This window comes from Phacochoerus africanus, chromosome 9 (assembly GCF_016906955.1).
Source record: "Phacochoerus africanus isolate WHEZ1 chromosome 9, ROS_Pafr_v1, whole genome shotgun sequence".
Taxonomy (NCBI): domain Eukaryota; kingdom Metazoa; phylum Chordata; class Mammalia; order Artiodactyla; family Suidae; genus Phacochoerus; species Phacochoerus africanus.
Genome location: NC_062552.1, coordinates 95,473,918 through 95,488,920, shown reverse-complemented (window position 1 = coordinate 95,488,920; position 15,003 = coordinate 95,473,918). Strand labels below are relative to the sequence as shown.

General features: G+C 41.6%; 1 protein-coding gene across 3 annotated transcripts in view; it reads right to left on the bottom strand.

The window, feature by feature from the left end:
• The window catches only part of EXD2 (exonuclease 3'-5' domain containing 2), a 59,861-nt gene that overhangs the window by 15,954 nt on the left and 28,904 nt on the right, over positions 1-15,003 (bottom strand). For all 3 annotated transcript variants that reach the window (XM_047796169.1, XM_047796168.1, XM_047796170.1), the window contains exon 2: positions 3,990-4,246. In XM_047796169.1, the coding sequence (XP_047652125.1) occupies positions 3,990-4,246 (257 nt within the window). The remainder of the gene's footprint in view (positions 1-3,989; positions 4,247-15,003) is intronic.

The window sequence follows — 15,003 nt, the reverse complement described above, 5'->3', positions numbered from 1 at the left end:
GTGAGCTGTGGCGTAGGTTGCAGATGCGGCTTGGACCCTGAGTTGCTGTGGTGTAGGTGCAGGTGGGCAGTCATAGCTCCGATTCAACCCCTAGTCTAGGAACTTCCATATGCCACCGGTGCAGCCCTGAAAAAAAAAGAAAGGAAAAAAAAAGATATCCATGATATATTAGTTAAGTAAAAAGAGATTATACAAGAAAACATGTTATGAACCCTTTATATTAAAATGTATGTACCACATAATAAATGTGTGTATGCGATTCTAGGCTTGTGGGAGAGAAGAAGCACAGAGAGATAACTAGGAAGATATTAATCGAATGTTAGTGATGTTATCTCTGGGTGTGGGGTTTGAGGTGATCATAAATCTGTACTTTTTTTATATGTGAACTGGCTAGTGTTTGTGCATCATTCTTCAAATCTGAAAAATATGATAAGGCTATTTTCACTGAGGGGGTGAAGGTGCAATAAAACCAAACAATCTTCTGCTCTTTCACCACTTTCTGATGAAAACAGCTATGGGGTGGTGAAAAAAAAACTCATCTACCCAAGGATTGGAGAGTCCAAACAAAAGCTAATATAAAATTAAGAAAACATCAGTCTACAAACGTGCAGCTCACTTCCTAGTTACCAAGTGAGAGACTCGAAGTTTGCAAGCAGGAACCTCAGCGGAGGAGGTTCGTGTCAGTGTTACAAGTGGGACTCCCCCAGGTACCGTAGAAAAGGAAATCATTATAACGATGAAAAGTCTTTCCTTACAAAAACAAGCAGTAACGTGGTGGATTTCATCACCCCCAAAAGTTAGTATTGACCAAAGTGGAAAAAAAATGAGGTCCAGACACATTTCGGTAAAATATAGAAGGTCATGGTTCAGTTCCTGGAAATTAAGAATTAGGGGGAGGAGCTCCCATCGTGGCTCAGTGGTTAACGAATCCGACTAGGAACCATGAGGTTTCGGGTTCGATCCCTGGCCTTGCTCAGTGGGTTAAGGATCCGGCGTTGCCATGAGCTGTGGTGTAGGTTGCTGTGGCTCTGGAGTAGGCCGGCAGCTACAGCTCCGATTGGACTCCTAGCCTGGGAACCTCCATCTGCCACGGAAGCGGCCCAAGAAATGGCAAAAAGACCAAAAATAAATAAATAAATAAAAATTAAAAAAAAAGAATTAGGGGGAGACAAACCACTTTCTTTTTAATCTTTAAACTTTTTAATCTTTTTTAGGTTTTTCTTTATGTTAGTATTATAAAGCAATGAATGCTTATTATTAAAACTTCAGAAGTTCCTGTTGTGGCTCAGCAGGTAAAGAATCCAGCGTGGTCTTCGTGAGGATGTGGGTCCGATCCCTGGCCTTGCTCGGTGGGTTGCGGATCTGGCGTTGCCACAAGCTGTGGTGTAGGTCACAGACACAGGGCTCAGATCCCGCGCTGCTGTGGCTGTCGTATAGGCCACAGCTGCAGCTCTGATTTGATGCCTGGCCTGGGGGAACTTCTATATGCTGCAGGTGTGGCTGTAAAAAGAAAAAAAAAATTAAAAATTCAAATGAGGGAAGAGTAATGGGTGAAAAGTGAAGGCCTTCCACCCCACCCCTCTCTCCTTCCATGTCTCAGGAATAACGTACACGAGGAAGTGTGCTGCGGCCCTTCCAGAGCTTTTCTACAGACAAACAGATGGTTAGATGTAGGAGCAGATATATAGGGTTTTTTTTTCCGTATTTGTTTTGTTTTTTGTTCTGCAACTTGCTCTACCACTTAATGTACCAGAGACCTCCTTCCAGGACTGTAAGCACGAATGTACTTATTTCATTCTTTTTAACAGTTGTGCAGTTTCTCAAGCCTGAGTATGCCATGATTCTTGAAATCACTACCTTCCTTCAATTACAGCACTTAGTTTTTAGTTACTTAATTCCATTTAGGTCATTAGTCTTTTGAAACATCCTATTTGGGAAGGTTTTCCATTTTTGAAGGATGAATTAAAGATGTGACCTTTGTCACTTCAAAGTTTCCCTAGGAAAAGAGTCCGAAATAATATACAGCAATCTCTAAATATATTATCTTCTGCTAACATACAATAAAAAATATAAAGAGTATGAAGAAAAGAAGACATTAGCAAGAAAATGTGTGTTCCACTCCAAAGTCAAATGAAAGTAACAACTATTTACAGCAAACGGCGGGAGTAAACCTATGGCTAAAAGTGCGGAGTATGGGGAGTTCCTGTTGTGCCGTGGCTAAAAAATCTGACTAGAAACCATGAGGTTTCAGGTTCGATCCCTGGCCTTGCTCAGTGGGTTAAGGATCCGGCATTGCCATGAGCTGTGGTGTAGGTCACAGACGGGCTTGGATCCCGAGTTGCTGTGGCTCTGGTGTAGGCTGGTGGCTGCAGCTCTGATTAGACCCCTAGCCTGGGAATCTCCACATGCTGTGGGAACAGCCCTAGAAAAGGCAAAAAGACAAAAATAAATAAATAAATAAAAGTACGGAGTATAATTCTTGCACTATAAGGTCAAATTTTCCCTACTATAATGTCGAAAAAAATTAATTTTACTACTATAGTATTCAGTAATAAACTAAGAATGTTGGCCATTTTAATAAAGAGCATTAAAAATGTCAAACACCTGATGACTGCTTCATTCTTATTTCTAGAGAAGTTCATGGTAATATTCGGCTGTGGCCGAATTTTTACTTTGACATTTGGCCACTCTGCACTTAGCCAGATAATGAAAGGCACTCGTAATTTGGATACACTCTTAGAAAGAACTGTAACTGGATAGGAAGAGCTCTGGAAGGAAAAAGCAGTGGATGAGGACAGCGGTAAAGGTGGTAATGACAACGATGCTGCCGACTGACAGCAACAGCTGAAAGGTACACCACACTCCTTGTCTGCCAAACACTACTCCTAAGTTTCTCTTTGTAGGTTAACTCATTTAATCCCCGTATCCATCCTACGAGGTGGGAGCATTATTATTTCTACTTCACAGCGGAGGGAACTGAGGAACTGTGAGGCTCAGTAACTTGCCAAAGGTCACACGCAGCTGGTAACAGGAAGCACTGGGACTCCCACCCACACAGTCTTCTCCAGAGGCAACCGTGGCCACGGTACATACAGCCTCTAACAGCAGAGGAACAGCAGGTGCCTCAGGGGAGGCGGTGCCAGAGGGAGGAGGGCGAAATGAAAGGTGGCTTTTTTGTTGTTGTGGTCCAAATGCTTTTACGGAGCTAAACAATTTTTACAGCAAATATTTTAATGCATTGCTTGCAAAAAAATCAATTACTTTATGTGTACGAATTTTATTTACATAAGCCAAACTACTAAGCTAAAATAAAATTTCATTTGATACCAAATAATTTTTTTTTCTTTTTTTTGGTCTCCTGCCTCTTTAGGGCCACTCCCGCGGCATATGGAGGTTCCCAGGCTAGGGGTCTAATCAGAGCTGTAGCTGCCGGTCTACACCAGAGCCACAGCAACGCTGGATCCGAGCCACGTCTTCGACCTACACCACAGCTCACGGCAATGCTGGATCCTTAACCCACTGAGTGAGGCCCAGGATCGAACCTGCGTCCTCATGGATACTAGTCAGATTTATTTCTACTGAACCACGATGGGAACTCCTCCTAATTTTTCAAGAGAAGCCAGAAATACAGACGTTTATATTAAATCTTCTGGATTTAATCTAAAATTTCCCCAAAATACCATATGGGGAAAAAAACAAAAACAAAAACAAAAGATCTGCAACTCTAATTTGCCAAGGGGACCCATCAGTTTATAGCCTGTAGCTTATAGCAACACCTTATTAATATTTCATCTAAAAAGACCAATTCTAGGTAACTGAAGTTTTCCCAGAAGTTGGAATATTTCCTTACAAATTCAATATGTATCTCAGAAGCCATTAGGTTTCTACAGAATTTTAGAGGCTTCATTATTGATTCTCAGCAATCTGCAATTCTTGCTAAAATATTTGCCCCACAGCTACAGGAGTCCCAGTGTTCATACAAACCATACCTGTGCCTCATGGCGAGGTATCGGAGGTCCAGGCACCCCTTAACAACGAGGCCATAATCCTGCAGAAGCTTGCTGGCATCTTCTGAACATCCTACTCCAACTTTTAAGATTGTGCCATCTGCCAAAATGTCCAGTAATGTTTTTGGTAGTGTCTTTCCTCCAGAGATCAGCTTTGGCAAGCGAACCAAGACACAGAAGCCACTTGGAGAGGCCATTTGAAGGAGTGATAGAGGACTGGCTTTGCCTTCCAAATTCACCTGCAACAGAGGAAAACAGGGCCACAGTCCACACCTCAGCACAGCACCAAATACGACATGAAACTATGGCCAAAAAATATCTAAGAGGTACACCTCTTTCTTCTCTTTTCCTTTTGTTTTTTGTGGCAGCACCCGAGGTATATGAGGGTCCCAGGATAGGAGGGTTGGTGCTGCAGCTGCCAGCCTCCAGGATCTGAGGTGGGTCTGTGACCTACACCACAGCTCACGGTAACACCAGTTCCCTTACCCACTGAGCGGGGGCAGGGATCAAACTCGCATCCTTGTGGATACTGGGCGGGTTCATTTCCACTACGCCACAATGGGGACTCCATAAGAAGTACATCTTTATTTATTTATTTATTTTTGTCTTTTTGCCTTTTCTAGGGCTGCACCCGAGGCATATGGAGGATCCCAGGCTAGGGGTCTAATCGGAGCTGTAGCTGCCGACCTACACCACAGCCGCAGCAACGCCAGATCTGAGCCACGTCTGCGACCTACACCACAGCTCACAGCAATGCCGGATCCTTAACCCACTGAGAGAGGCCAGGGATCGAACCCACAACCTCATGGCTCCTAGTCGGACTCGTTAACCTCTGAGCCACGACCGGAACTCCAAGAAGTACATCTTAACTTCCCAAAGGGAACAGGTGACCGGAGTTTGGCTCAAACCAAAGGATTTGTTATCCTCTCCTAACAAATGCAATGGCCTCTGTGAAGCAGCAGCCTAAAGTGAGGTTACTGAGAACCCAAATACGAGCCTGAAATCTGAGCAGGCCATAAATAACGGCTGGCACCGAGGAGCTCTGAGACACATGCTGACAGTCACGTGAAACACACTGGTTTTAAAAAGCTAAGGAGTTCCCTGGTAGCCTGATGGTTAAGGATCTGGCATTGTCACTGCTGTGGCATAGGGTTGCTGCTGTGGCACAGGTTCTATCCTGGCCCAGGAATTTCTGCAGGCCATTGGTGTGACCAAAAATAAAAATATAAATAAAAAGCTAAGGAAATAAAAGGCTAAGGAGCAGCATGCCAAATGATAATGTACTCTTTAACTTGACTCATTTACCTGTTTTCACTGCCTCCAGATCTGATTTTTAAAAAGAGGTAGGAAATATAGTACTATTAATAAGTGGTACCTGCCAATATAATAAATCCTGGTAGCACAAAAAGTGTTTTCTCAGCATTTTATGGTCAGAAGTGTTGTTCTTAAAAAAAAAAAAAAAGTATGTTGAACATAAGCTAGGATCCTTATATCTTAAGAGATAAAAATAACTTTATATATTAACTGATAAGGTTTTGTTTGTTTTTTCTTTTTAGGGCCGCACCCAGCACATATGGCGGTTCCCAGGCTAGGGGTCGAATCAGAGCTACAGCTGCCAGCCTACACCACAGCCATAGCAACACTGGATCCTTAACCCGCTGAAGGAGGCCAGGGATCAAACCCACAACCTCATGGTTCCTAGTCGGATTCGTTTCTGCTGCATCATGACAAGAACTCCTTAACTGATCTAGTTTTAAGCTTTTTGAGGTAATAGTAAGTTGAAGAAAATGCTGAAAGCTAAGGAAATTATACCCAGAAAAATTTACATACAATATAATTAAAAGTTCCCTAAAGCTATCCATGGAACCCAGGTTAAGCACCCAATAAATTCCAATCCTTTTCACTTTTCAGGAGAGGGAAGTTAAGGGCTACAGGTGAAGCAGTTTGCCTAAACATGGAGAGATAATGGCAAAGTCAGTACTGGAACCTTAATTTCCAAATCTGTAGAGCAGAGAAGAAACAGTCAAGTCAGGATCACAGAGAGTTGCTATTAAAAACAAAATTCAGGGAGTTCCCTCTGTGGTGCAGCAGAAACGAATCCGACTAGGATCTGCAAGGATGCAGGTTTGATCACTGGCCTCAATCAGTGGGTCAGAGATCCGGCATTGCTGTGAGCTGTGGTGTAGGTCACAAATGCAGCTCGGATCTTGCATTGCTGTGGCTCTGGCGTAGGCCAGCAGCTACAGCTCTGATTCGACCCCTAGCCTGGGAACTTCCATATGCCGAGGGTGTGGCCCTAAAAAGCAAAAAAAAAAAAAAAAAAATATCAGGAGGGCCTTCAACCTCAACTCTGCTTTGATGCTAAATAACTATGGTTTAACTTGCAAAAGACTTAGGATTTCCCTTCTCAGGCACTGCTTTATCAATGAAGGCTATTTGTATCCTAAAATGAAAGCATAGCAGTTTGATCGCAAAAGAGTCTATTTCCTAAGGTCTTTTCCAAGAAAAAGCTGTAAATCTCTACTTCTAATATTTAGCATTGCTAGTTTGACATAATACCTACTACTAATTCCTAAGGCCGGATCTTTGAAAATCCTTTCAGTCAAGTTCCCTTGAGGCACAGTTAAGCATCCAGTGTTGTCACTGCAGCAACTTGGGTGGCTGCTGTGGCACAGGTTCTATCCCTGGCCTGGGAACTTCCACATGCTGCAGGTGCAGCCAAAACAAACAAACAAACGAAAACCATAAAATACATTAAATAAATAGCTGGCTAACTAGGTGAGTTGTCTTTTTAAAACTCTTTATGGATTGTGCTTAAGATACATTGTATTATATAATTAAGGTTTTTCCACTAGGAATCCAAATGTTTATGATTCCAAGAGGTACCCAATGTATACTAAATATATAATTGGACGAATACTGCTTCTAGCAGAATCAGTCTGGCTTAAAGAATAAGTTATCTAGGAGTTCCTGTCGTGGTGCAGGGGTTAATGAATCTGCCTGGGAACCATGAGGTTGTGGGTTCGATCCCTGGCCTTGCTCAGCGGGTTAAGGATCCAGCATTGCTGTGAGCTGTCGTGTAGGTCGCAGACGTGGCTCGGATCCCACGTTGCTGTGGCTCTGGCGTAGGCTGGCGGCTACAGCTCCGATTAGACCCCTAGCCTGGGAACCTCCATATGCCGCGGGTATGGCCCTGGAAAAAACAAAAACAAAGAACAAAACAAAAGAAAAGAATAAGTTATCTAGTCTTTATTTCTCATATTTACCCCTTTGGCAACATCCTTTTGCCTTGACACCACTTACTACTCATGGAAAACAACAAAACTCTTGGCTTACCAATGTTATATTTAATAGGGGAAGAAAAAACACATTTTAATTTTGTTAGCATTATGTAATCCAGTGGTCACAGATTTTTTTTTGATTAGACAATTCATAAAAAATGTCTGCAATATAACGCTATATATATACACATTTATAAATCATATAAATGTACTACTATACTAATGTGTTACAGACATAAATACACACAAAAGTAAAAATTTTAAATGAATGATGCCATCAGTCATTGTGGACAAAATTTCTAACACTTTTTTTCTGTTTTTCAGTGATCCTTAGAGGGGATCAGTTTAGATATCCTTCTTTCTGAGGGCCAATGTATAATCCATTTTAACTTCAGGATTCTTCAGTCCAGAGCAGATAAAAACTTTATTGAAAAGCCCATAATTCTTTAAATGACCACGTGATGGCAGCAGGGAGCAAAGAATAATCTGGGACCATATCCTAGGCTGGAACAAGGTTAGCTAATGAGCACCCCATCTGTGGAGTTTCTTTATCAGTTAAATTACACCATAGCTTGAAGACATGAATGAGCTTATCCTGTTCAAGTGACAGAATGAAGGCCCAAGGAGGCCAGAGAGTAGTAAGGGGAAGATGGGAAAAGAACAAGAGACAAAATCAGAGATGTTGAGAGAGGAGAGAGTGTGAGTCCTTAAATTAGTAATTAAGACATCCCGGTTGTCTGGGGGGGGTTTAGCTAAGTCCGACATGTAGAAGTTCCCAGGGGAGAGATCAAAGAGTTCCCAACAGTGACAACCCCAACTATTCCTAACTGCTAGACCACCAAGGAAGTCCCAAGACATCTTTGTTTTACAGGAAGCAATAAAAACATTTTAAGCGGGGGATTGACATGATGTGCATTTTTAAAACATCTCTTTGGGGAGTTCCCATTGTGGCTCAGCGATAAGGAATCTGACTAGTATATGTGAGGTTGCAGGTTCAATCCCTGGCCCCACTCAGTGAGTTAAGGATCTGGTGTTGCTGTGGCTGTAGTGTAGGCCGGCAGCTACAGCTCCAATTCACCTCCTAGCCTGGGAACATCCATATGCTGCACGAGTGGCCCTAAAAAGAAAAGGAAAAACAAAAACGGTCTCTTTGGTTACTGTATGGAGAAGGGATTGTAGGTATACAGGAGTCCAAGAAGGGAGGCCAGTCAAGAGGTTCTTGCAAAGGTCCAGATGAGAGACACTTGAAGCTTTGGACTGGGAGAGGTGTAGAGAAGTAGATAGATGCTGAATCTCTTTTGGAGATGGCGCCGGTGATACTTCCTAAATGGAAGGGAAGGGTTAACAGTAAGGAAAAGGAAGGGACTTCAGGCAAGTCAGAAGCCTGGACCTGCAGAAGGATGTTCTTGGGAAAATGACCTTCGCTTCATTCAATCTTTAGTGCACCTGTTAATTTATTTGCACCTGTTAAGCAAGGCAGTCTATAGCTAGAGACGCCAAAAAAGAATCAGACAGAAGTCAGGCGCCAGAAAGATTTTTAACATCTCCATCCCCACTTCCCAGGAGAAAGGCAATAACAGCTTCTGAAACACGGAGAATCTTCATTTTGTACAGGTAATTTATCCGTAATTATACATCACCACGGGTAACTCAGAGGAATCTGGAAACACATACCTCTATTTGGTAGAACGCTGTGCTATTTCCTGCTTTCTGAAACCACTCTTTTGAATTTCCAAATATTTTGCCATAAAAGAAATTTAATGTAACTTCCTGCTTGTGATTTCCATTCCTAGCACTTCTGTTAGAAAACCCTTAAGGGAGGGGATGCCACTCTGATTTTAATCTTTTTTTTTTTTTTTGGTCTTTTGTCTTTTTAGGGCCGCACCTGTGACATACGGAGGTTCCCAGGCTACGGGTCAAATGGAGCTACAGCTGCCAGCCTACACCACAGCCACAGCAACGCCAGATCCGAGCCATGCCTGCGACCTATAATACAGCTGATGGCAACGCCAGAGCCTTAACCCACTGAGTGAGGCCAGGGATCAAACCTGCAACCTCATTGTTCCTAGTCGGATTCGTTTCTGCTGTGCCACAATGGGAACTGATTTTAATTTTTGTTTTGTTTTGTCTTTTCTAGGGCCACACCTGCGGCATATGGAGGTTCCCAGGCTAGGGGTCGAATCAGAGCTGTAGCCACTGACCTACACCACAGCCACAGCAATGCGGGATCTGAGCCGCATCTGCAACCTATACCACAGCTCACGGCAACGCCGGATCCTTAACCCACTGAGTGAGGCCAGGGACTGAACCCACAACCTCATGGTTCCTAGTCAGATTCGTTAACCACTGAGCCACAACGGGAACTCCATTTTCTCTCTCTCTCTTTTTTTTTTTTTTTTGCTTCCTGATTTTAATCTTAAAGATGGTGAAGACTAGGGATAATACAGGTTTGGGAAGAAAAATCAAAAGGACTATTAGGAACATGTCATGAGTGAGATGACTATTCGACATGTGAGGGAGATGTCACGTAGACAGGTAGATATAAAAGGCTGGGGTTCTAATGTTGAGAGCCGTCAGCCTACCAATGATATTTAAAACTATAAACTTAGATGAGATCACTTAGGAAAAGAATACAAATTAGAGGACATGAATCAGTGGTCCATGGACCCATCTGCGGACCCACCTATATGTTTAATATTATTATTTTTTTGGTCTCCACTTTTTTAAAACTTGTGCCAGAATTTTAAAATTAGTGGAGTTCACATTTTAAAAAAATCTATATGTCAAGTTTCTTTTTAAAGAACTGGACAATCTGGCAACACTTGGCTTGAACTGTATAACAGCTTCCTCATTTACATAAGGCATGAATTCTCTAATTCTCCACAATGTCTTCTCAACACTGAAGCCAAATGTCATTTTCCATTTATCATTGTATTTGCAAACCACTGTTTTTCTAATACAAAGAAATATTTCATGGAGTTCCCGTCATGGCTCAGTGGTTAACGAATCCAACTAGGAACCATGATGTTTCGGGTTCAATCCCTGACCTTGCTCAGTGGGTTAAGGATCTGGCGTTGCCGTGAGCTGTGGTGTAGGTCAGATGCGGCTCGGATCCCGTGTTGCTGTGGCTCCGGTGTAGGACCAGCAGCTATAGTTTTGATTTAACCCCTAGCGTGGGAACCTCCATATGCCGCAGGAGCAGCCCTAGAAAAGACAAAAAAAAAAAAAAGAAATATTTCTCAGGATACAGGTCTATCAAAACTAGGAAAAAACGAAGTTCCCATTGTGACTCAGCGGAAATGCATCTGACTAGCATCCTTAAGGACGCAGATTCGATCCCTGGCCTCGCTCAGTGGGTTAAGGATCTGGGTTAAGGATCTGGCATTGCTATGAGCTGTGGTGTAGGTGGCAGATGCGGCTCGGATCCTGAGTTGCTGTGGCTGTGGTGTAGGCCATGGCTACAACTCCGATTTGATCCCTACCCTGGGAACTTCGATATGCCACAGGTGCAGCCCTAAAAAGACAAAAAAAAAAACAAACCTAGGAAAATGGAAGATAAACCACAGAGGTCTTGTGTTTAAAGAAAAATGGGAGGGTGCATATTTCTTTATGAAATTGAAGAATATCCCTATGCGTTCAAAAATGCAGTCACTCTACATCACTCATTTGCATTTCCCATCTGGACCTTGTAGACATCTGAGTTTGCAATCCCTGGGGTGGATACAGCAGAGACCAAGCCAAAGCCACCTCAATATTTAGATGTGAAGTAGAAGGGGAATCAGAAAAGGAAAAAGAGGAGAGAACAGTAAGATAGGAGATAGGAGAGTGTGATGGCATGAAAGCCAAGAAGAGAATGTCTCATGTAGCAATAGGGCACATGCTTTTGAGAGCTAGAATGAGTCCAAAAAGCGACCCCTGGGTTGAAAAAAAGAAAGCCATCAGCCTGATCACTTTCAGTGGAGAAGTATGGTAGGATGTCAGATTAGAGAAGGTTTGAAGCATAAATGGAGAATAGCAAATTAGAGCCAAATGACAAGAAAAGGAATAATAAAGAGCCAAAATCAACATAATGGAACATAAACACACAATGAAGATCAACAAAACCAGAAGCTGGTTCTTTGAAAAGACTAATAACATCGATAAACCCATGGAAGGAATAATCACAAAAAAATAGCAACGTCAAAAATGAAAAAGGAGACATCCTTACATATCTACCAGACAAGATATTATAAACAAATATATGTCAGTACTTTAAATTTTTGAATGAAGATAGATTTATCTGAAAAATATAATTTATGAAAACAGACATGAAGAATAGAAAATACGAATAGCCCCCAAACTATTTTTTAAATTGTATTCATAATTCAAAAACTTCCCCTAAGAGAAAACTCCAGATAGCTTCACCAGTAGATTCTAATCAAACACTTAAGGAAAAAAGAATGACAATTCTATACAAACTCTTCCAGAGAAAAATAAGGAACAGTCCTAACTTTCTGTATGAGGCCAACACAATTTCTTAATCAAAATCTGATAGTTCTACAGAGGAAAATTATAAGCCAATATCCCTCATATACACAGATTATTTCTAAAATTCTCTAAAAAGAACTGGCAAAATGAATTCAGTAATGTATAAGAAGAATAAGACATCATAACCAAGTTGGTTTTATTCCAGAAATTCAAAAATCAATGTATTTCACTACCACAATAGAATAAAGGAGAAAAACTACACACTTATCTCAAGAAATGCAGAAAAGGCACTTGATAAAATTCAACCATGCATGACTTTTCAAAAAAAAAAAACCCTATTTTTTAATTGAAGTATAATCGATTCATAATACTGTGTTAGTTTCAGGCGTACAACAAAATGATGCAGTATGTACAATTTTTCAAATTATTTTCCATTATAGGTTATTCCAAGATACTGAATGTAGTTCCCTGTGCTATATAATAAATCCGTGTTGCTTACCTATTGTACATGCAGTAGTCTGTGTCTGTGTGTCTCAAATTCTTTAATTTATCCTTCTCCTTTCCCTTCCCCCTTGGGTAACATAAGTTGGTTTTCTATGTCTGTGAGTCTATTTCTATTTTGTATATACATTCATTTATATCATTTTTTAGATTCCACATATAGGTAATATCCTATAATATTAGTCTTTCTCTGACTTCACTTAACATGATATTCTTTAGGTCCATCCATGTTGCTGCAAATGGCAATATTTCATTCTTTAAAAAAGAGCCCCTTGGAGTTCCCATCATGACTCAGCGGAAACGAATCTAACTAGTACCCATGAGGACACAGATCGATCCCTGGCCTCGCTCAGTGGGTTAAGGATCTGGCATTGCCATGAGCTGTGGCGTAGGTCACAGACACTGCTCGGATCTGGCTTTGCTACAGCTGTGGTGCAGGCCGGCAGCTACAGCTGCAATTCGACCCCTAGCCTGAGAACTTCCATATGCCACAGGTGTGGCCCTAAAAAGACAAAAGAAAAGAAAATGAAAAAAAAAAGAACCTCTTAACAAACTGAATGTATTTAATCTCATAAACAAATCTACTGCAGATATCAACGCAGTACGAAAATACTGAAATGTTGAACGCTGTCGTTCTGAGATAGAGAAGGAGTCAGGGATGCCTACTATCACCACTCCTACTGAGCACTATATTGTGACCCCGACCAGTACAGCAAGGCAAGAAAAGCAACACAAAGTATAAGGACTGGAAAGAAATAAAACCGTCACATCACAGATGATATAATAGTTTATAGAGAAATCCAAAAAACCTACAATTAGAATTAATAAGTGAGTTTAAGTTCCTTACTATAAGAAATATATATATATCAAAGAATTACATTTCTATATACCAGAAACACCATTTTTTTTTTTTCTTTTTAGGGTCTCACCCGCGGCATATGGAGATTCCTGGCTAGGGGTCTAATTGGAGCTACAGCTGCCGGCCTACACCACAGCCACAGCAACACAGGATCCAAGGCACGTCTTTGACCTACACCCCAGCTCACAGCAACACCAGATCCTTAAGCCACTGAGCGAGGCCTGGGATCAAACCTACAACCTCATGGTTCTTAGATTCGTTTCCACTGTGCCACAATGGGAACTCCAGAAACACATTGTTAAAGATTTCATTTATAATAGAATTTTTTAAATCACAGAAAACTACAAATACATTATTAAGAGAAGTTAAAGATCTACACTTACATGTGGAATGTAAAATATGGCATTCATGAACCTATCTGCAAAACAGAAACAGACTCACAGACATAGAGAACAGACCTGTGGTTGCCAAGGGGGAGGAAAGAGGGACTGGATGGATGGGGAGTTTGTGGTTAGTAGATGCAAACCATTACATTCAAAATGGATAAGCAATGAGGTCCTATTGTACAGCACAGGGAACTACATGCAGTCTCTAGGGACAGACCATGATGGAAGATAATATGAGAAAGGGAATGTATATATATATGTATGACTGGGTCACTATGCTAAACAGCAGAAATTGGCACAACACTGTAAATCAAGTATACTTGAATAAAAATTAAAAATTATTTGAAAAGGGAAGTTGACAATCTAAATTAATATTCTTAGATTAGAAAACTCAATACTGGAAAGAAGTCAATACCCCACACAATGATCTATTTATCCAATGCAATCTCATTCAAAACATCAAAAATTTTTTTATAGAACCTGAGTCTAAAATGCACAGGAAATGCAAAGGACTATGACCTTCTAGGAAAAGAACTAGATAGAAAGTCTTGCTGTCGCAGATATCAAGAGTCATAATAAAGCAACAGTAACTAAGTTTGTGATCACTTGTGGAAGAATAGAAAGATAGGGAGTTCCCGTCGTGGCACAGTGGTTAACGAATCCGACTAGGAACCATGAGGTTGCGGGTTCGGTCCCTGGCCTTGCTCAGTGGGTTAAGGATCCGGCGTTGCCGTGAGCTGTGGTGTGGGTTGCAGACGAGGCTGGGATCCCGCATTGCTGTGGCTCTGGCGTAGGCCGGTGGCTACAGCTCCGATTCAACCCCTAGCCTGGGAACCTCCATATGCTGCAAGAGTGGCCCAAAGAAATAGCTAAAAAAAAAAAAAAAAGAAAAAAAAGAAAAATAGACTCCTAGAGAGCCCAGAAATAGATCTAATCATATACAGATACTTGTTTTGTAATACAGTGGCATTGTGCAGCAGTGAGGAAGGGGTTATCGTTTCAATCAATGGCATTAAGACAATTGGATATCCATAAGGGAAAAAAAATGAAACTCAAGCCTACCTCACATCTCCCGTGCACACACACACGCACACACACAAACACACACCAATCTAGGTGGATTGTAAATCTAAATATGCAAGGGGCAAGAACAGATTTGTTAAACAGCACTATATAGATATTCTGATCATGCAGTGATAACATTAAAAGAACGTAAAGGCAGGAGTTCCCGTCATGGCGCAGTGGTTAACGAATCCAACTAGGAACCATGAGGTTGTGGGTTCGATCCCTGGCCTTGCTCAGTGGGTTAAGGATCCGGCGTTGCCGTGAGCTGTGGTGTAGGTTGCAGACGTGGCTCGGATCCCGCGTTGCTGTGGCTCTGGTGTAGGCCAGTGGCTACAGCTCTGATTTGACCCCTAGCATGGCAACCTCCACATGCCACGGGAAGCAGCCCTAGAAAAGGCAAAAAAGACAAAAAAAAAAAAAGAATGTAAAGGCAATCT